At 42.4% G+C, this 23,091-nt stretch overlaps 1 protein-coding gene across 4 annotated transcripts in view; it reads right to left on the minus strand.

Annotated features, from left to right (window-relative positions):
- Positions 1-1,244: 1,244 nt before the first annotated feature.
- Positions 1,245-23,091, minus strand: part of igsf9ba (immunoglobulin superfamily, member 9Ba) — a 68,100-nt gene continuing 46,253 nt past the window's right edge. The window contains exons 11-22 of one of the 4 annotated variants that reach the window (XR_013077402.1): positions 22,920-23,070; positions 21,022-21,145; positions 18,105-18,280; positions 15,028-15,254; positions 14,674-14,758; positions 14,395-14,556; positions 13,872-13,917; positions 12,965-13,051; positions 10,633-12,252; positions 8,994-9,036; positions 6,024-6,154; positions 5,643-5,935 (exon numbers count right to left, since the gene is read on the minus strand). Coding sequence is in view for 2 of the 4 variants with exons in the window: in XM_076735396.1 (XP_076591511.1) it covers positions 5,727-5,935; positions 6,024-6,154; positions 10,633-12,252; positions 12,965-13,051; positions 13,872-13,917; positions 14,395-14,556; positions 14,674-14,758; positions 15,028-15,254; positions 18,105-18,280; positions 21,022-21,145; positions 22,920-23,070 (3,018 nt within the window). In the remaining 2 variants the exon portion in view is untranslated. Of the gene's footprint in view, positions 5,936-6,023; positions 6,155-8,993; positions 9,037-10,632; positions 12,253-12,964; positions 13,052-13,871; positions 13,918-14,394; positions 14,557-14,673; positions 14,759-15,027; positions 15,255-18,104; positions 18,281-21,021; positions 21,146-22,919; positions 23,071-23,091 lie in introns of all 4 variants that reach the window. The other 3 variants (XM_076735396.1, XR_013077403.1, XM_076735397.1) reach the window with 3 other exon arrangements.

The following is a 23,091-nucleotide window of genomic DNA, read 5'->3' on the forward strand; positions in this document are numbered from 1 at the left end:
AAGGCACGGCCTGCAATGACAGCCTAATGTAAATAACACTTTATATATATTGCTTATTGTTGTGTTTGTACTCATTGAGCTGTATGTGTTTTTATACCTATGCATTGGGTGCAAATCGAGTCAAATTCCCTTTACAGGCACACATGCTTGATCAATAAAGCTGATTCTGATTCTGATAATGTAAATGTAGGACAGCACAAAACCCTCATAATGCCTCAGCTTATCTTTACAGTCATGTTTATGTGCAGATATAGTTTATTTGTGAGCTTTAGAGGTGCTTTTAGGTGGATTTTGTTACCTATGGACAGAGCCAGACCAGCTGTTACCCTGTTTCCTGTCTATGCTATGCTACGCTAACCGACCACTGGATCTGGCTTTATATTCAACAGACATGAATATGAAACTGGAACCAGTCTTCTCATCTAACTCTAACTGAAAATGTCAAAACTAGTATATTAAATGTGTGATTTTGCAGCTGTTTTGTGGGTCTTTTTCACTGTTTCATTAAATATTGTAGACCAAACAGTTAACTAATAATGTTTTACTTCAAACCTGTAATATCGTTACTGGTGAAAGACACAAAAACAATTAAACTTTCATTTTTGAAAGAATCTGCAGATAATGTTGCATTTACGCGAGCAGGCCTCTAAAGGTTTGTGTGTTGGTCCGGTGGATTAGCTGCCCTTTTCTTTTCCTCAGGTGTATGCAGATGGCGGCTCATTTGTTTGTTTCCCAGCCTGGGGGAATTTGAACAAAAGCACAAAGGTCACTCTGACAGACCTCATCCTCTTTCAAGTTGTTTACTTTCCTTGTTGTGGCTCAGCCGCCACACAATTCATTCCTTAACGTTTGGGCGGAGACGGCGGAGCTGTGGTCTAAACATTAATCACGGAACAACACGCACTTTGACCTCTCTTGGGTCATTTTAAAAATCAAAATTAAACTGCATTTGACAGATCGATCGAAGACTAAGTTTAAGAGTTTAAGTATGACTGATTTTTTTTTTTTGGGGGGGGGGGGGGGGGATTTTGAAAGCTGCCACTTTAACTCCTGCTCGGCTGCATGTGTGTCCTAGAATTAAAAAACAAAAAAAAACTGACCTGATTAAGCTGCTCCTGTCCCAACGCTATCCTCCACACTCTCTGCCCAACACTTACACCCTGTGTCCAGCTCATGAACTACACCTCCTTCCTCACAGATATGATCAGACGCTCTGAGGGACAAAACCACAGGAAAAGTAAAGCCTCTTTTGATTTTTTTATTATATCAAAATACAAAAATTTGAGAGGAAAATTTCGTATGGGACTAAGCATTTGAAATGATATGGTGACATGAATACAACACTGCTTTCATATTCTCACAGACATGCCATAGATAGAGCATAGATCATGTGCTAGGCCCATGTCTACGTCATGATGAGCCACCAGGAATGAGCCTGTGCGTTTTCCCTATAAAGGCTTTTGATGGCGTCTGTCACTAAATAACCAGGCCGTGTTGGTAACAGGCCAGAGGGTTTTAAAATCATAGTTCGTTCAGGTTTCTGTTTACTCAATAAAGAAACGAGATCCATGGCAGTTGAACATGAAGAGTGAGTAAGACATGATCTCAGACGATACAGAATTCACTGGACAGCAGTGGCAAACGAGAGAAAAGTAATACAAATATTATACATAAGGCTTTGGTACAGCACCATACAGTATGAGTTAATTGCTCACAAAAAGTCAAGTGAAGCGTAATACCTGATGTAGTGACAGAACAGAAAGACGAATCTAAAAACTGACCAAAAAAAAAAAAAAAAGAGAGAGAGAGAAACATCAGGTTATCATTTTAAAACAGAGGAAAGTAAAAAATGTTTTTGCTTTGAAATATTTACATATGAACATTGTTGAATCCAACTTAAAGAATGGAGACAGATTATGTACAAAAAAAAAGACAATAAACAACACATAATACAGAATGTAAACATGTGATGTACAGCACAGAGTTCAGTGGATGAAAATGAAATGAAATGTAAATTTTCTTCCTTTTTAAGCACTACTTGGTTTGCTTGAGTATGAGCATTAGCTAAAACAGTCGACGATGTAGTGCTTATTGTAGCCTACGATAATAATACATTCTAGTTTCTCAGTGCTGGTACACATGAAAAAACAGAGAATATAGAAAATACTACATATTTCTATTTTCCGTCCAATAACAACCAGCTCGGATGTCCATGAATGATTGCTAAATAGGCGTTTTTTTTGTATTGTCTCTACATGCAAGATTAATACAATAAAAAATCAAATCGGTTTCTAAGTATCATCCTACCAGCACCTAGTGATGCACTAAAAGCTGTAAGCAGAAAAATTGGAAAAAAAACAACAACAAACAAACGTAAAAAAAAAAAAAAAAATTGAGCTAACAGTACGTCCAAAGCAGCCCTCTTAAACACTGTACATGTTTCTGTTGAATATGCAAAAAAGAGCCCGGAAGACGACATCCATTCATAAAACCCATGGAGAGGATGTATGAGCTTCCCCAAGACCTTTCTACCAGGAGAATAAATGCAAATGTGGTCTGATGACTACTCATGGCTATACTGTACAGTACTAGTAGGAATTCTACCGTCCAGACGGCTGTGAGATGACGTGAGACGGTTACGCCCCTGCAGTAGTGTGCTTGAAAAACAGTGCTGTTAACCAAAGATGGCCTACAGGAAGTGTGTAGAAAAGATCCCCTCGTGACCTGACGATGCTCTCAGATTTCCCTCCCGTGTGTCCTGTGGCGTGTACTACTCTAAATCAGGTTATGTTTCTCCTTTTAGGCTGGGTTAATATTGTCAATATCATCACAAATATACTTTAGAGAGGGTACCTTGGAAGCACAGACAGACATTGCAAACACACTATAGAAAACAGGTCATCTTTGAGTTCATTTGAATGTCACAAGTCTCTATTATTTGAGGTTATACTACTATTTTCCAGTATTGTCTATCACTGTCATCACACCATGATACTGTTATGATAAGGACCTACAGTGTCTACCGGAGCTAGTTTAGTTGCTCAAACACACAGGGCCGAAAGAGTTGCTTGTGGAAACAGAAAACGAAAAAATCTTTAGACCTCTATTCTACAGCACCACAAAGTTAAACATAGCACCAAGTCGTAATGTTCAAAGCAACTATGCCCTAACACACTTTTCTTTATCAAACTAATGTAAACACAATTTCCTCCACAGCACGTATTGTACATGACTATAGCATGTCTGTGACTCTTAGAAAAAAGTTTCCTTCAGTTTATTTGCTTTGGACACCTGAAGGCGAAAGATCTGGAGTGAATCTACATGTGTGCTCATGAACGGGCAAAATACAGTATTACTTTGTTCCAGAAATATTGTTATAGAGGGCAACACACTTCTGCTTCTAAAGCTTTTTCCAATGGGCATTCACGTACTATACATCAGAGAAAATACTACTTAACTTGTGCAGCCAGCGGGCTATGGCAATAATACATTGTACGGTATTAACATTAAGGTTTCTTTTCTTCTCAGATAAAATAATGTCTGCTAAAGTATGACAAATGAGGCACCTTAAAATGTTTTAGAAACATTATCCACTTAAAGCCGTACTGTAAGCAAATACTTTTATATATAATCTAATTTTCTTGGGATCCCTCCCGTCTTTTCATACATCCTCATACAAGAACGTCTTCCTGTAAAACACGGTTTGATTTATCTTTACAAATACAATACATACCATGTACAGTACATAACAAATATAGATTTTTTTTTTTCCCCCTCGTATCTTACACGAAACCAATTTTTGTTAAAGTAGAATACGCACTTTGATGCTCACTTTCAGGCAACCGTCACTTTCTCACTTGTCAAAAGAGATTTCGGCGAGCAGACATTGAGTCGATTCATTCATGTGGATATTTGTTGGAAAACCTCTGATTTCTTGGCAGCAGGTGGATATATATCTGATGTGTCTTTGAGTGATTGAACTAGCGAAAGGAAACCGGTTCTTTTTGCAGCCGTCAGAACAAAGGGAGCTGGGCTCAGAGCACACAGAGAAGTAAAACAATTTGGACTTTAAGTGTCAGCTGCTCGTCTCACCAATCGCAGCTGCACCGCAGACAACGTAATGGGTCATTCAATGTACTGTGACATCGGGACATTCATTTCCTGTACAGCAAAACATACATTCATTATCGGTTAGTGTCGAAAAATTAACAAACATACAGAGAAGTAGCTAGCAAGTAATATACAATTGTTAAACAGTCAGGGTGGCCTTTGTTTGAATATTTCCCATTGCTTGTTAACAGCTTCGTAAATCAATCATTCACCTCTAACAGCTGCTGTTAAACATTAACATCCTTACTCTACTGGTTTGTTCTGTCTGCATGAAAACCCACGTGCAGTGTTTCTGTACTTTTCCACTCGAGTTACATTTATTGATTTATTTGCCTTTTTTTGATTCTAAAATTCAGTTTTTTTTTGTATTTGTATGGGTATTCTGGTTCTGTCCTATTATTGGATATACACAGTTGAAGCAGGTACCCATTTAAAATATAAATGTTAAAAAAAAACAAAAACAAAAAACAAAGAGTTATGCATCCTGTAGCATTTTCTCTCATGTGTCCTTGGCAGAGAAAGTAAAAACACACATAATACCGGAGTCCCTCACTCCCCCAGAAGAGACCAATATGAAAGGCGAAGGAAAAGGCAGTTTATGTTAGAAAAAAACGAGAGAAAAAGGCAAAAAAAGGCACCTCCAGACGTGCCACATGTCACAAATGATTCCTTAATAATGAAATACATACTACAGTACACTTCACAAGTCATCACCCTGTTCTTCTAAACCCTACAAGTCCAACCTCTGTTGAGCGTGTAGTCCAAATTATTTAGAGAGTTCTCTAAAGGCTAAGATCTTTATCTTAATACGGTGCTGAACGATGAGTGTAAACACACTGAGCCATCAAGCACTAAAATTAAGACAGTCCTCCAACGGTTGGCATTGGATCATAAATCAAAATAAACACAATATGCCAGCTATTACTGAGAATTAAAAGCTTCTAAATTAGATAAGGTCAGGCCATATTATCCATTTGAATGAGTGTGGTGTGTGATATAAACCTTTTTATCCATACGTTTCATATGTAAAAAGGTCAAGTACGTACAGTATACCACAAGAATTACAGCAACTCTGCGTTTACTCTGAGGTATATTTTGTGGTAAGAACCCTGTGTTTAAATACTGACACTATTTGTATTGTAGGAAAGGTAGACTCATGTCCCTGTCCGAGGACGCACCAGGCTTCACAGTACACTGTATCACTGAAAAACCTAAAGATATGGACCCCTCAATGACCAGTGAGTGAAAAATCTTTAACGTGTTGTGACATACTCAACCAACACATTGTTATTACTGTAGGAGGAAGCTTAATTCCCTTGTTTTACTATTTATATACATTATATATTTTCAGAGCATTTTCAAGTGAAATTCCTCAGAGACAAGTAGTGGTGACAACTCAGAAAAAGCCATTGTTCTTGTCTTCAAATAGGGTCTCCAACCCCGGGGGATTCAGCTGGATGTTTTCCCCGCTCCCCAAACACTGATGAACTTTTAGAGATTATAAGAAATGTATTAGCTTGATACGGGGAGCAGGGAGGGCTGAGGTTGGGTTTTTTTTTTTTTTTTTTCAGGGGAGGTCAGTTAAGTCGAGTCCAATGGCTTGGTGGGCACATGGGTCAGCGTAGAGTCCCATAATTTGGGCCCTCGGAGTCTGCACTGGCCAGAATGCCTGTCTGGTCCTCCTCAGACTGCCTGCGGTGCAGGAAGGAGGTCAAATAGAGATAGGGGTTCTTCTTGTGTTGCCTTTTCCTCTTTCTGTGGAGGCTGAGATCCTCGCCCTCTTGGGGTGTCTGAGATTGCTGCTGGGTCTGAGAGGGACACGCACCTGACAGGGAGAAAGCACAGGAGTAACACACCACCCCACATATTTTAAGACGGATCTCTTGCGTCTCCTCTCTAACCGTCAGACGAACCTGTTCTCCTTCTGGAGGTCGTGTTGTTATTGTTGTTGGCAGCCACTCCCTTGGCTTTAGTAATACAGTGGTGTAGCAGTGCTGGTAAGCTCTCAGACCCGGCAGGATCACTAGACGCACCTAGAGGTTCCCTGAAAGAGGAGAGACAGCACAGCATACGTCGTCCTGCATTAATCCAACAGTCGCGTTCGGCCCCGTCTCAGATGTGAAAAGACAGAACTTTGCATTGCTACTTCCAGAAGGTGTACTTCTACTGAGAGCCCTTTCACTAAAGATGATGACTTTCCACTTTCTATCTGCATTGATGGATGATAAAAGTTAGACACAAAGAAAGAAAGAAACAGGGAAAGAAAGAGAAAAAGAAGAGTTGACTTAAGGTGGCAGTGGATTTGGTGAATTTATTAGCTATTAAGTTTCTTCTCAAACAATCACTACATTAAAGACCCAGGCCAGGATTTAGAGGAATTATGACTGACTACTTATTTATCCTTAAAGGGAAAAGTGATAGAAAATCACTATGTTCTCTCATTTTAGGCCCCATAATTGTACAATCAGGCACATTCTGTGTCTTAGCAGCAGTCCTAAAAATAAATGTGAACAAACACATTTCAGGTTTAGACAGTAATTGTGATTACTGCGCTCACTCAGGTTTGGGTCTTTAAAAAGTGACTGCCTCAGAAATGCGGCAATATTGGTCTCTTTTCTGTATAAAACTCATAAAATGAAAATAATTTCTGGAACTGTAAAATTACCGTTCCTGTAGCAATAAAGCCGTATTGTAGATTCTCTTTTAAATTCTTCCAATAGTGCTATTTTCAGTACAGTGTACAGTAAATGCATGAGCGTGTGTGAAAGTGAAGTGTGTGTGTGTGTGTGTGTGTGTGTGTGTGTGTGTGTGTGTGTGTGTGTGTGCAGATGTGTTTAAGACAGAAAATCAAGAGCTCTTTTGAACCTTGAAGAACTATTTTCATTTCATGAGTGATACATTAGCCTGAGAACCAGACGAATCTGCGAGCTCATGTGTCGTCGCTCTGGCAGATGCGCCTGGTCCCCCTCCCGTTCAGACAGATTTCCAGCCAACCTGGCTCAGGTCGGCCAATCACAACCACTTATCTAATATGGGGCAGGTTTGATATGACGGCTGGACAGAGGAGCGCCGCTGAGGCATTCTGTTGAATCTGCTATCGCATCAGTATAAAACAGACTGGAAGGTGTATTTTCTCTAAAAGAAGAACAAACTGCACTTAAAGCTTTGGTTGATTAGAAAGATGTGTTTGCTGTGCTTCCGGCAGGATTTGGTAATGGAGGAACAGATCGGGGAAGCAACCAAACTGGGATTCACTGCCCTGCAGCTCGGAGTCCACACTGAGGCAGCGGACTTGCAAACCTTTGTTTGGTAGCCACGGCTGCTGAACAGCAAGTGGCGACACATGTTGGCATCAATGGCTTTTCGAAGAAAACTTTATGAGGACTGTCGCGGATGAAGTTCACGTAACGTGCAATGTCATGCCAAAGTCATGCCAAACGTCTGTGCATTATGCTGAACTAGAAGCCACATGAATTTGATGTTGGAGCTAGCGGCCTAGCCTAATATTCTACTGTTAATTAAGAAGCTAGCTTGCTAATAAGTTGCTATGTCACACATTTCATTGTCTGATTGGTTGTAGATCTATCCAATTGCGTCCAGGGGCATTTTGGACTACGCCCACTGATAATGTCCTTTGGAAATCAAAAATGAACTGAGAGGTTCCAGACTAATTCGCGTTTGCGAAGTGGTCTGGCGATGTCAGGCTAGTGATACATGCTAGGCTGAATGAAAAATAATCAATGTTCAATCAGTGAGAAAAGAAATCAAGTTAAAGTGTCTTCTCCGTCACAGTATAGAGTCTGTTTTAGATGTAGTTTTACCTCATACCGAATACTCTGATTTTGTTGTCTCATAGAAAGATGCAGTAAAATCAAATTGAGTCCAGAAAACCTCACAAACTCTAAGGATTTAAGTTCAGGCTCATGAGGCTCAGTGTTGGCTCAACGTCTTTGCCTTTCAAAGACCTGAATACAAACAGCCTCAAAACCTGACTTAATGCTTCATTAAGTCAAGTTGTTGTGCCAAACATGTATTGTTTCAAAAGGCACAGGAACACAAAGCTTTAGAGATGCTGTCCATCACTTGTCACTGTGGAGAGAGAGATTGAGAGCCATTAGCAGAGACGGGGAGACAAATCTGAGAATTGCAACAGTCCTGGACAGATAGAGAACATTTCCATTATCACATAAACTGTGTGCAGAGGCCACAGTGTGTTAAAATATAGTACATTTCCATAGACATGAACACTGTACAGCACACTTTCATAAACATGAACACTGCGTACAGAGGCTTCACCATGCTGACGGGAGGAGATGGCAGGAAGAGGAAATGGCCGTTAAAGAACAAGTCACATGACAGGAAGAGGAAATGGCCATTAAAAACAGTCACATGACAGAAAAACGAAAGCACTTAGGACAACAAATGTGACAAAGAATTTAGTTTGAGAATTGTTGTTATTTGTTTGGTCGTAGAGAAAAGTTTAGAGAATGCATGCATGGCATTTTGCACATGGAACAAAACTTTAAAGGGGAATACTCCAGTCTATCATTCATGTGCGTCCTCTATTGATTCAAGGCTTTTTTTGTGCAGGGAAACATGTCTGTAATTCAAACAATCAAAAGACAAAAATGCTTCTCCACAGTCCAAAACCGCTCCTCCTGCTTGCTCACAAGCCTAATTACTGCAGCCTACGCCACAGCAGGCTTACTCTGCCTTGGATGTGTATTGACAAATGTGTCCTGCAGTCATTATTACCATTAGTTGTACTTCACTTGAATCCAGCACAGAGGCACAACCCAAAGCGATTCCCCTTTAAAGGAGAGAGTGATTAGAGCCCTCCCCCTGCTGACCCCTCCCCTCTCAGACATGGGTCCGACCCTTACCTATTGCGGCGAAGGGGACCGGGTCACAACGCTGCCCAGATAGCTGAGATCAATCAAAAACAAATCACGTAAGACCCTTACCCTCTATAAAGCAGCAGCCCTATAAGCTACCTTCCCTTAAAGGCCAGTGACAGTGCAGGAGCAAGTCTCTGCTTCATGGCTTTAGCTACTGTATGATTGTAGCTTCTAGGGTTGTGAGGTGGGTGTGAGGGGGCGCAGGAATGTGTGCAATAAAGAAATACTATGGGGCGTAAAGGTATATGAGTCTCAGCTATGTTCTTCTGTGGGTGTAAGTAGAAAGCTTACTGCTCTGTGTCTCACAATCTGTATGTAAGGGCACTGATCTATCAGACTGTTGTGGGAAAAAATCCCTTCTAGTGACATTTGTAGTATTTCTTCATGAAAAACTGGCTCAAAAAGCTCTGAGTTTTTATCCAGATATAGAAGGTACCAATTTCTAATACAGCATCCTTTATTAATGGTTGATAAATCGCTTATTAATGCTTTAGAAATACTGCTATGTGCCATAATAACTACTTTTGCGTTGCCAGGTCGTGGCTGGTTTTTATCCTCCTCCAACAGCACAACTGATTTGTCCTGAATTCATCTGCCAGTTTGACCTCTGATCTTCTGGAAAAGAGCTGCAGAACATTCGGACCAAAATGTTCTTATTAACATCTTATTGTTATTTACAACTGCAGACTCGACTTATTGTGAGGACCCTCTATCAAATACCACAGAGATGACTTCCTAACTTTCACTGTTGGATTATTAGACAGTAGGAAACTCTTGACATTTTAATAGTGATATGTTAACATTTATAACTGCAGACCTGATTGTTAATTACTCTTTATGAAAGACTCTTAATGACCTGACTTCATCAATTAACAGCTATGGAGATTTTTCACAACCTGGCAACCCAAAAGATGTTATTATTAATTGGGTAGTAACTGTTCTATGAAGACTTAGTAAACAGTTTATTAACCATTAATAAAGTCATTAGTTACAGCTTACAAATGCTCTATAAAGGGTGAATTATCAGAATGTGGCACCTTTTTCTTTGTATGTAATATAAGTATAGATTGAAAAGTATGTAAAAGTTCATCAAATATACAGTTAATCATTAAAGTTGAGCATGATTCACACATTAAGTTTTCACTTTCATACTTCTCTCAGAAATTAATCTGATCAAATTTATGTCCAGCTGTGAAAATCGTTCAGTTCAATGTTCAAAATGGGGGACAGAAAAAAGCACTTTTAAAAACATTAAACTTGAGGTTTTCTGTAGCCTAAATGTTCCTATATTCATTCTGGACCTCAATTTGCATTACGACCAATAGTTTATGAGATTAAGTATGTGCTATCAAATGATAAAGACAATAAAAATCAAATTGAGCTTTCACATGCCATCAGGTTTAGGTAAATGTCATTTTTATGAACTGATACAATGTGTGCTAAATGCAATTACATGCCCTCTGCATATTAATGTACAATATGCATCTTACTTATGCCTAAACGGAGACATCAAAGTACAACTGTGGATAAATACTGAGGAAATTTGGAATAGAGAGCAGACGAGGAGACGAGTCTCCCCTTTAAATAAATATGTGACTATTCTCTACTGGAATGGAGCACCTACCCTGAGGCTGATATCTGGAGCTGAGAGGGCTCTGAGGGTAGCATCTCCTCCTCTGTCCTTCTCTGGGATGGCCTCTGCCCGAAAACATCCCTGCCCTCCAGAGGGGGAGAGGGGGACTGGGAGGGGTAACTGGCTGCAGTGGAGGCATAGGACATGTGGGCGTGGTAACTGGGGCTGGGTTGCCTGGCGCCCTGAGTGGGAGAGGCGGACAGGGAGGACCTCCGGGAGAAACTGACAGTGGCTGAGGGCTGCAGGGTGATCTCAGGCATCTCCAGAGACCGAGAGGTGCGGAGGATGCTGGGGCGCGGAGGGGGCCGCACCAGAATATCTGGGGAACCTGGCTGGGTGCTAAGAGGGCTTTGGGAGAGTGGAGAGAGGCGGGAGGGCTGGAGTACTAGCGGGGGTAGGCTGGGGTCTGCCCGGCGCCCTGCCCTCGGGCTGAGCCAGGACTGAGGGCTACTACTGGGGGCTGTGCTTGGGCTCCCTGCACGGGCTGCCGGGTCAGGGTAAGGCAACACTGGTACACCCACACCGTGGGCCGTGTGTCTGAGCTGGCCTAGACTCTGGGCCTGTTGCATAGCTAAACGCCTAACCGGAGGCCCCAGGGGCCTGTCTCTGCCTGGGGGAGCCACAGGAACCTCCAGCTGCAGGAGTCCAGGGCTTGTTGGATCCTTTAGTGGAGGGAGGTGCAGGCGACTGGGGGGTAGAGAGTGAGGGGGGTATGGGGGTGGATCAGGGAGGTCTTGGGGATGATGTAAGGGATGGTGAGGTGGGTATATGAACCGTGGACCCTCTAGACCCAGGAAGGGTAACTCATGAGGCTGCCAGCTTTCAGGTGAGCGAGGAGGAGGGCTGTGTGTGTGAGACAGAGAATGGCCAGAGGCAGTGTACTGATGGTGCTCCATCTCTCCACTCTCCTCGGGGATGGAGGGGTAACCAAAGGGCCCCTCCGCAGTGCCTGGGGGGGAGGACAGAGCGGAGCTACGCGGGCTGATGTCAGGCATGTAGAATGGTGGTGGAATCCCTGATTCACCGCGGCTGCCTAGATACCCATAGAATGGGCCCTGGGGAAAGCCCCTGTAGCGGGAGGCGGGGGCCTGCCCTGAGGCGTGAAGTGCACTGCCCTCTGCAAAGCTCATACCTTCCATGGCCCTGTGTAGGCGGGGGCTGTAGGTGGGGGGCTGCGTTGACTCCAGGCTGGAGGACGTTGGGGAGAGCTGGGGCCGCAGCGTGGGCATGATGGGCGGCAGAGGCCCAGGGTCAAAATCATTCTCCTCATCAGACTGCCGGAACTCAGGGTACATGTCAGACTCCTCTGCGAAGGGGAAGCCCTGGATGCGGCGGGGTGGTGGACTGCTCTCCATGACGAAGCGACCATCAGGGCCGCGGCTTATCAGCTCAATAGGCGTGGTGACCTCTGCCTCATACTTGGACACGCTGTATTTCTTGCTGGCTATGGCACGCTTGGTTTTCTTGTAGAAGGAGAGCTCTTTGTCTTTTTCTCTCAGAGGGCTGGGCAGCTTCCTGACGTACAGGCCTGGACCTTGGGAACCCTCTGAAGAAAGAGAGCGGGGTCGAGATGGAGGGGAACTCTCTGGACTTATCTTCCCCGACGATAACCTGATGAGAAACACAGACACAAGGCAATGGTTTAATTTCTAATATGCCAGGTGAAACCCAAAGGTAATGTGCGTAAAGTATATTAAAACAAAAGAAAAATCTCTGATGCTGTGAATGAATAGGCACAAATGCAATTTCAGTCTTCAACTAAACAGATGACACAATACAAAGCCAAAGCACTCCATCAAGGCAGCCATAATGAACGACATTATGATAATGACCAGTTTATGGCGGCGGCGGCATCCTGATAGGACAGCAGCTAATGAACCAAGCCAGAATGACGGGATGAGAGGAGAACCAACGACAACCGTATCACAGATCTATTGATTCTACATCTTCTTGAGCGGACGTGAGGCCAATTTCCATATGCCGCACCAAATGGTGATGTGAGGAAAGCAGATGACATCTAACCAGGCCTCATTTGCCCACACCAGGAGCAGCGTAGTCACACTTACTCGGTCACTGAATGCATCAGGTAGACACACATTATAAAAAGTGCATATACACAGTACTGAACTGTACATGCAGCTGAGCTAATGCACGTTAATCCCCGTATGGTGCGTGAAAGTCTGTGCATGCAAAAAGGCCAACAGTAGGCTTCACTACAACAAATAGTCATTGTCAGTTAATAATTTCTATGCAATGCATCAACCATGCAGCCAAGCCAGTGCAGTGCAGCACACTCTGTATTTTGGTGCAGGCAGGCACTCACAGGGGGCTGGCGGGCGGGGGCAAGAAACTGCTCCTGGCAGGCTCGTCCCAGCAGGGCTCTACCCCTGGCAAGGGGGTGAGAGGAGGCCTGCGATGGGAGACAAACGACATGGGCCTGGTTCATCTCTGACTATGCCACTTGCAGGAAGGACTAAGGGTGAACTCCCTGAACTGCCTGGACCTTTTTAATTGAAATAAATAAAACTGTCTGATGCTGACGATTTACCTAAAGTCTCAGGCAAACAAACATTTATTCTGGAATGGGATTCACACAGATTATTGTCACAAATGAGTTTCTTTTGAGATTGAAATGCAGTCATACATGTACACAAGAATTACAGACAGACAGACAATACAAACATGTAGCTGATACTGTACATTAAATGTGCAGCTAAACAAAAAATAGCATTATTTAACACTCAGAATCATGCAGAAAGCAGACGGCGTTTGAGGTTAAAGAATACAGATGGATCAAAAATCAATACACATACTGCAGCTTGGGCACTCTGGGTAATGTGCTTAAAATGCTGACTCCGCTGCTTTGAACTTTCCTTAATCTGCCCATGATCCGCTAGAGGCTGCTACTGTACATGTTCTTGCACACCCTTCAAGAAGCCTGAATATATAACCTTTTTTTTTATCATCAACCTGGGCTTCTTCTTCTTCTGCGTGCTTATTCTTTTTGGGAGCTCCGCTAACAAGGCTGTGAAAAGATTTTGTATGTCCACTTGCCAGCTGCTTCAAAATAAATGTTGACTGTTGGTAGGTTGTTCTGGTATTTCTTGTAAAACGTATGCCTTGTCACAGTGTGCAGAGGAAGAGACGTTTCTATGAAAGGTGCATTAGAAGATGCATAGCTGTAGCCACCCCTGGCAGACTGCAGGGGCTCCAGTGTTGACTTTACTTACGGTGACTCAATGCTTTTCCTGAAGTGTGTCACCGACAAGGGAGGATCTGAGAGGACAAAAACATTTACATTTAGCGTTTCCTCTGTTGAACACTACGAGAAGAAGTCAGACACATAGATGGATTATGAGACATGTAAAAGCCCCCCTCCACACGTTCTCCATCGGAGCAAGGCACCCAGACTGAAATGACAAAAAGCAGCTACAACGTGGCCTTTACATGCCTGTGTTTGTAGTTGTTTAGTGTCTCTTTGTGGTCATTTTCCAGCTTTTTCTGATTGTTTTGCGTCTCTCTGTAGTTGTGTTGTGCATCTTTGTGGTTGTTTTGTGTCTTTGTAGTCATTTCCCGCCTCTCCATATTCATATTTTGTCTCTTTGTGGTCATTTTGTTTCTCTTTTTAGTTGTTTTTTGTCTCTTTATATTCATATTGTATGTCTTTGTAATTTCTTTTGTGTCCCATTCAGTAATCCGTCCATGGTCAGACATGTGTTATATTTATTAATTACTTAATAACTGGAGACTGACCTGGTTTGCGCTTGAGTTTGCGACGATGTTGCTTATTGACAAAGCAAGCTGCTAGAGTGCTGAACAGTACTGCCGCTGCCAGAAAACAGATAGTTGCCACAACGCCCGCCACCACAGGCCGTGCCAGCCCCTCATCAGGCAACTCCGCAGGGGGGAAGGGATCTGATGGGCCGACGAGAGGGTAAAATGGAGAGTTTAGTGACAATCTATTCCTCACAAGGGCCAAGCATTTCTCTGTGTAGTTGTACATGTGCAATGCTTCTCTGTGAAGAAATGGACCTGTGCTCGACACTCCCACTACGTTGCTGCTCTCACTGATCAGGTCATCCATGACGGCCATCACTCGAAACTCATACCAGGACTCCTGTTAGAGAGACACCAAACACACCCGTCTTAAGACTGTGTCACTGGACTGAATGTTGAAAAAGCTATTTGTGATTGTGTTATATATAAATACTCTATGTATACTATTTGCATCATAATAAAAGAATATTATACTTGATGCCATCATCTGGGGAGATTGGATTGGAAAATGTATTCTGTAAATAAACTTTTCGGTCAATTCCTCAAACTTAGCCCCCCTGCCCACCTCACACAGCGATGTTTCTGCATCAAAATGTGGATGTAACTGACCTGAACGAGGTCTCGAGCTATGAGCTCAGTCTCAGTGGACGGGATCAGGTCATCCAGAACCTCCCACCTCTCCCCGAGGCGGAACTCCATGATATATCGGTCGATGGGTGAGGAGTGGTTGGCTGGGGGGAGCCATGTGAGGAGAACACCGTGCTGCGTGCGATTGGCTGTGAGGCACCGTGGTGGAGTAAGAAGCACCAGTGGTTCTGGGGTACCCAGAGGAGAGCCTGTGGACCAGAAATGTTGCACAAAAAAGTTAACAAAGTGGAAACTAATTCAGACATGACCCAGATAACAAAATCCTGAATGATCCTTTGCAGTGAAATACTTTGAAAACCAAAGTGTGGCTAACAAGATTAAGAGCCTACAGCCACGCAAGTAGCTCTGTGCTTTGAGCTAAATGCTAAGTTAAGCATGCTAACCACATGATACTAACATGCTCACAATGACATCAGTAACATACTGATGCTAAGTGGGTGTCATTAACAATAAACACAATGTCGTAAATAATAGAAAATCTGACCAGATGATGAACTAGAGTCTGAGTTAACAGTATCATAGAAATGGTGCTTTGAGTCACACAGTTTGAAATATGTTGCATGCCTTCATAGAGCACAGTGGTTTAGATCCCTGAATATACAACCGTGGTCCTCCACCTAACCTCAGACTGAATACTGAGAGAGCTTCCACTGCAGTGTCTCACTCCACAATCCAGCTGCCTAAACGAAGACGTAATGTGTGGTGGACTATTTTCTTTTAGGAAAAAAGTTTTCCTAATTACCCACAAATAAAAATAGCCCCACTTAGATATAAATAGATACAACACTCATGGACAGGCACACAGAAATACACTTGTCTGATGTACAGTTTAACCCAAAAAGAAAACAGAAAGTCTGACATCACCAAATCAAAACTCCTGAATGTCCTATGATGAGTGACTGACACTCATATCCTTGTCAGGATATTACTGCATGGGCTCGGGAACACTGTATAAAACACAGTTTGTTTGCAAATAGACATCTTGTGATGTACTAGTTTAACAAAAACCTATCATCCTTTCTGATGAGCCTAACATGCTTGTTATTGCACGTACTTCAAATACCAAGAAAATAACTTTCTATGACAGAACAAAGCACAAACCAAGCCCCTTATCGTCCACTGCCATCCATCTATCGACTGCTGTCTGAGTGTGTGAACTAGGTCAGAACTTCGCAAGCCTCATTTAACCTTTGTTGAATGAAGGTAAACTTTCCAACACACAGTTTGTTGGCAACGTGGAGCAGAATCTGGGTAAACACTGCATGAAACAAAGCCAGCATTGTGAACAGGCCACTGTCATCGAGTCTTTGAGATGATGTTTTGTTAACCATCAGTTGTCAGGTTGCTTTTACTGCTTCTATTGAGTTCAAACAATCCACGATATGATGGAGAACGTAGCCATGCACTTTTCTCCCTTTGGCACTGGTTGAATTGAAACACACACGGATCTAAAGGATGTAAATACACTTCAAAACATGGAGTTGAGCTCAATTGAATGACTAACCACTCGCTAACACACCTCTCTCAAACACAGGTGGAACTAATAGCATTAATGATGGTTTACTGGAACACCTAAATGGAACAGTGCCATCACTAATGTCAATAGTTTAGCAATATTTGCAGTAAGAATTATCTGTTGCTCAGTGCATTGAAACATATATCAGATGGTCCCATCTCTGCACATGTGCACATTTTAATCATTTTTTACCCGGGAAGCTTCAAATTCTCAGGCACATACATTAAATGGCAGACAAAATCTTGTTTTTTAGTCATAATGCAGCATGATTAAAATGATTTGGTGGCTTTGATGTTTAATATTTGGGGCTCTCCTCTTTTAAATCCTGACAGGAGAGCACAAACAGGCTTAACTGGGAAATTTTAATCACCAACAGTGCATCATGGAGGTGGATGGAATTAAAGCTGTGTGCTGTGTGTCTAAAAGATGATGCTTAAAAGTGTGACTTCTATGATATCAGTGATAAAAAGTATGTTACATACATTCAAGAGCTCAGGTATGGTTTCTTTTATATACACTTAAAGCTGCTTCCCCCTCCTTGGCATGTTTTTGTGTAACAAAAATCATTTAATTATATCTAAATAAAAAGACTAGAATTTCTGATGACGATGGATGACAATTACACTTTCCATATAAATGGTTGTATAAGCAAACACACAAACAGAAAAATAGAGATATAAGATGCTTGAGTAGACATCAGTGCAGTAATCCTGCTTAAAGGTGGGGTGAGTCATTCTGGAGAAAGATTGTTGATGTTGGCGTCTCTCCTTCTTCACAATGCGATTACACGTTAGGATGCCAGATATTCGCTGAATTTCAGTGACTATCAACAATCTTTCTCCAGAATGACTCACCCCACCTTTAAAATCATGCTTAGTTTCCTTCAGAGATGAAAAATAATCTTGTACCACATCTTCACTACAAGGAACTCTGTGCTTTACTTATCGCCCTGTTTTTGATTGATGTTTTATTACTATTGAAAGTCTTTTTAGGAGAATTTTAACCGTACCTGACTGAAATGCACATTGAGCTATATTTCTTTTATTTCTGAAAGTGCATGCAGAGGAGGTGGCAGGACTTTGTATCTGCAGGTGTTCTTTTTAGACTCCATCCACTGCCAACAACCTCTACCAACAAGGAAGGGGAGACCGTATTTGGCCTGTGAGGTGAAACCCAGGGCGAAAGAGAAAGCCAGCGTAGCCCTGCTGCTCCCCTTGTTGCTACTCTTAGCTGCTGTAATTAAAGTCGACTGAGATGAGAATATCTCACATCTGGGTTTTGGCAGCTGGACAGTCAGAGAATAATGTTCAGATTTCAGTAAATGATCAAACCGGAAGAATAAGTGATGGTGACATTTCCCTCAATCCCCAGTGGAAATTATGTATAAATTTAAACATCATTAGGAGGCCGTATCCTCCACACTCTGCCTGATGATATTCTAAAAATTAACACAACTCTGTGGGTTAACTCTGAAGTCAAGAATCCCAAACATGGATGGGAAAACATTTGATGAAGTACCCACCTGCAGTGTTGACTGTCACAACTTCGCTGAATGGGCCTGTGCCCAGTTTGTTTTGTGCCAACACACTGAACTGGTACTCCGTCCCAGGCTCCAGCCCTGGCACCACCAACCAGGTCTGAGCACCAGAAACTGGCATCGAATGCCAGTCGTGAGGACCGAAGTCTGTTCTCTTTGACCTAACAACACAGATGAGACAGAAAAACAGAAAAATTAGACATAATTTAAGGGTAATGGTGAATAATGTCCCAACTATAATTAGTCACAAGAGAGCATTGTTCAGTAGGTGGGTGCCCAAAATCCTCAGTTAATCTGAAGCTTGAGGAGGTGATGTATTTTAGAACCATTTTTGTTGAAATTCTCTTTACATCCTGACAGAAATCAATAAATAAAATGATCTGACAAATAAAAATATACATAAAATGTATATGTGGAATATATAATCTGTAAAAATCTGGTGTCTGATTGTTGCCAGCCTGTAATAAACCAATCCAACCATTTCATTTGGGCTCAGCGACCTGCCTGTCTGCCTGTGTACCTGCCAGCCTGCACCTGTGTACTCATTGCACATGATGTCTCCCACAAGGCTACGCTGATATACTGTTAAAGCTAAAGTGAGCTAGCCGCACCAGAATGGGGGAGGAAGTGCATCCAAGATTTCCCAAAGCTAACATGCTAACTTGTCAAACAATAGCCACGTTCGCTGTTTACATGTATTATAATAATGTTAGTTTCCTGCATGTGAATGAGGCATGAGGCAGTTGTTAATGGTTAGTGATGACGGTGATGCCCTCCAGCACACGCTCCCTGAGCCGACAGACTCCGGTTCAGCAGCTAACCCAGCAGCATGAAGCGCACATACAGCAGTGAGCAGCTTTAAGGGTCAGGCACCAAAAAGACTTTCTTACTGTTTATTTTACTCCTCTTTAAAATGCTTCACGGTCTTGCACCAGCCTACATGTCTGACACGCTTGCAGTGTGGTTGTCTCAAAGTGCAGAAGAAGAACTTCTGGTGAGGCAGCTTTTAGTTTTTATGCTTATTAGCCGAGCTCTGTATTTTATTGCATTCCAGTTTTAAAATGGTCTCACATATTTAACTTTTTATTGTTTCTTAATCTATTTTGTGCATTAGACTGTTTATATTTGTATTCTCTTATTATCTGCATGTCTGCCATCTTTAAAGCACTTTGAATTGCACTAACCTTTATGACAGAAGCTATACAAATAACATTTGATTGATTGACGTTTAAGACTATTTGAATGATCCACTTGGGAAATACAGTCACTTCAGCAACAAAGTGATGCACCTGAATCCGAATACGCTGTTCGGGAAAGCACAAATAATGGTTATAGTGGGACAGAGAGGCTGAGAGGACTGGTTAGAGTGGGACAGAGAGGCTGAGAGGACTGGTTAGAGTGGGACAGAGAGGCTGAGAGGACTGGTTACAACATGAACTGAGATTGGTCAAACAAAGAAGTTGAACCAAGAGCCGGCTGTCGAGGACTTCACGGTGCTCAAAGCTCACAGACTGACGTTCAGACAGGTGAGCGCATTCGCTACGTTGCCTAGCAACCTGGCGTCATGTGTGCGTGCTATGTGGTGTGTAAAAGCTCTCTTTGCTTTAATATGTGCGTTTGTGGCTGCGGCCGCTGTGGAGTTTATATTGCCTCTACATCGCTGCGAGGGTATACAGGCCGTTATATTTAACAGAGATAATCAGCAGCATGCACAGACTGAAAAATCTGAGTGTACAAATGGAGTTTATTGCCGGTTTGGACGTCAGAGCTCCGTCGGGTGGATTCGTATCTGTTGGATTGACATTTAATGCAACTGTAGCTCCCATGTTACTTGAGAATAATATTCCAATACTCTTTCCATCTGTGCACGTTTCCCCAGCGAACTGCAGTAACGCTAACACATCATGACATGTGGAATTTAAGATTATTCCCTTCAACTGAGGGATATTTTATATTTAATGTAAATACTGCAGTCTCTGTTTCCAATGCAAAGCACAATCTTTCCCTATAAACGCTGAGTTTCAGCTTCTGATTGTTCGATGTCCCCCAGTTAAAGGGTGGTGGGGTTCAGACAGTTCAGAAAAGTTCAGTTAAATCAATTGATGCTTTGAAGGAACAACAACTGTATTGCCAAAAAAAGTAAAAAGTACAAAATTTGCCTGATTTAATGTGACTTCTGGTATAAAACACATCCATTTCTGGTCCTCTGAATATGGAGGCTGATAATTTTGTTGGTTGAACAGATACAGATAATAACATCTCTGTGAACCTCCAATTTGCATATTTTGCATATTGTATATGCATGAATGTAAACCACTACAGTTCTTTTGTGCATTTTATCTATTAGAGTTATGACCTCCTGTCAGTTATCACTGCAGTCATATAAACAACAAGTCACAGATATTTTAACACTCTGCTGGGCTATAATGTGGAATGCATTTAGCATATAATTATCTCTTACTAAGGTAATTACAGAGCTCTGACTCACACATTTATCGTTTCAGCACCACGCAAAACATGAAAGAAAAGTCAGAGGTGTCTCTTTTCTCATTTTTAAAGTCACAAATGTGTATGTGGTGAGACCAAGACAAATTATTTACTCACATGCATTGAAAATTAAAAAAATGCTCCCGTTCTGACTACTGTCAGATGCACATACACTCCACTACTTTCCCACCATGAATTATGCACATGCACATCTACAGAACACCCCGAGAAATACGCTGTCAAAACAATTCTGCTGCGAGCTTCTGATTGAATTTCATATTTTATCATCATCAGTGAAAGAGGGGAGGGGAAAAAAGCAACCCTGCTCATACTGTATGTCAGACTGGGCCGATAGGTTGTGTTTCCACATCTGCAGACTGATGCCATTGATTGGAAGTTAAGTAAGAGCACTTACACTGGACCGTACCACACAGAGAACGTCTGTTCGAAGCCGCCATCATAACCTGGTTCCCAGGACACATTAGCAGAGGTTGTTGAGGGCAATACATGGATATTGCCAGGAGCGTGTGGGCTGGTGCCTGAGTGGTTTATCGAGACAGAGACAGACAGAGGGAATCCATTTAAGAAGCACAAGTACTAATTTACTCATCAGATATAAAACTACTTACAATTATCGTTTAATATCACTTGCGGTAATGAAACTAGAGATATCCTTTTAACATGCATAGAGTATTAACATTTTGTTCACATAACTGGTCATCTTAGGTCAGATTGAAGCCATACAATGCACCACAAGTCGAATAAGAAGCATTTTGTTGGTGTTTTCACCCTGAAAAATGCTGTTTGCTGCATCGTGCGCTGTTCTTGGTGGATAGCGTTATGGCAGCTGAGGTGATGACCAGCATAAGGTCAAATTCAAGAGCAGCAATGCTGTCTGCGGCTCTGCTCATCCCACCCACGTAACAGCTGTGCCGTGTGGCCCGGAGCCAGTTACTTCTCACTGGGATAAAAGAGAGACCTGAGCGTGGTCTGAGGAGCACAGCTGTCTCTGCTGCCCTGTGACACCTGTCAGCTGAGGGCTGGTCATACGGAGGCAGGCTGAGCGCTGCCAGCTGTGCGACAGTATAACGACTCCACAGACACTGGGGCAATGGGCTACTGGGGCAGACTTAGTGACCTGCTCACGGTGGAAAGACCAGCAGACGATAGAAACACCCAGACTTAAAGAAACAGTTCAACAGTCTGAGAACATATCTGTACACCTTATGTGAGGCTACAGCCAGAGGACAGTTAGCTTAGCTTGGTAAGCGTTTTGCAGGGACTAAACAAATTATAGAGTCAGACACATCTGGCCTGATGCCTTTTCCAGCCTATTTGAAAGGAATGCTTTGGGTGGTCTCCCCCAAAGTGCAACTGTATGCAATTTATTCATGTTTAAGAATCTACATGTCATATTTAATATGTGTACATGAACATTTACAGGTCTAATTACGATACAGAAGACGAGGCGCAAGTAAGTGCTTAAATACAGCTAGACTTCACTCTTAGACTGTTTTCCCATGTTTCCAGTTTTAATGCTAAGCTAAGCTGAGCTAACTGGCCGCTGACTGTCGCTTCATATTTAGCATACAGGCATGAGAGTGAGTCTGCAAGTTCAGTGAGGCTGTTTTACAACTTTGTGCAAGGCATTTATCTGCTCAAAATGGCTGCTATTACTGCTATAAAGACACTGTCACAACTTAAGCAAGCAAAGGGCATAATCAGTGCTTCGATCTCAAATTAGATAGGAGGACACTCTAGTTATAAAGGCTACTTAATAACACTGTGATTACTTGTTTAACTCTCAACACTACAATTTGCATTATAGGTATCAAAGGAGACTTTCTGCAGTGTTCAATTTGAGGGCTTTTTGTTCCACAATGTTTACACGCACATAATTTAACTAAGTACTGCAATCTTTGTGCGTCTGGACTCTCATAGCCCTGTTTAAACCTTGCCTTTTTCGGCACTTCACTCAATCAATTTAAGAGTAAAAAGATGTCCTTGGTGCACTGACTCAACGGACAAAGGCTGTAGTGACAGCGGTTTAGCAGACGGATGGATGCACCACACTGTAGTTACAGATTCGGCCTTTAAATCAAGCTATTACAGATTAGATCTCATGAAATTTTAATGACGCCCAAGGGGAAACGGGGTAGAGGCAAGGTGTTGGATGATGGTCTTCTTTCCGTGACTCACTCAAACCACACAGAAAAGGGGGGATCACGATGAAGTCAAAATAAGCACGAAAGGTAAGTTCTGTTGACGTAAACTGAGCTGGTGAGCTGACAGCACTGTGCAGACTGTTTGTACCGATGACTAGGATACGCGTGCTGGCAGTGATGCTTGTGACCACGTTGGTGGCTACACACTCCCATTCTCCATGGTCCTCCTTGCTGAGGGACAGAAACTGTAAGCTGCCACTGGGTAGGATGTTGTGCTTACTCTTGCTTGGCTTCCCCACCTTCAATGCACACAGAAAGCA

This window comes from Chaetodon auriga, chromosome 7 (genome assembly GCF_051107435.1).
Source record: "Chaetodon auriga isolate fChaAug3 chromosome 7, fChaAug3.hap1, whole genome shotgun sequence".
Taxonomy (NCBI): domain Eukaryota; kingdom Metazoa; phylum Chordata; class Actinopteri; order Chaetodontiformes; family Chaetodontidae; genus Chaetodon; species Chaetodon auriga.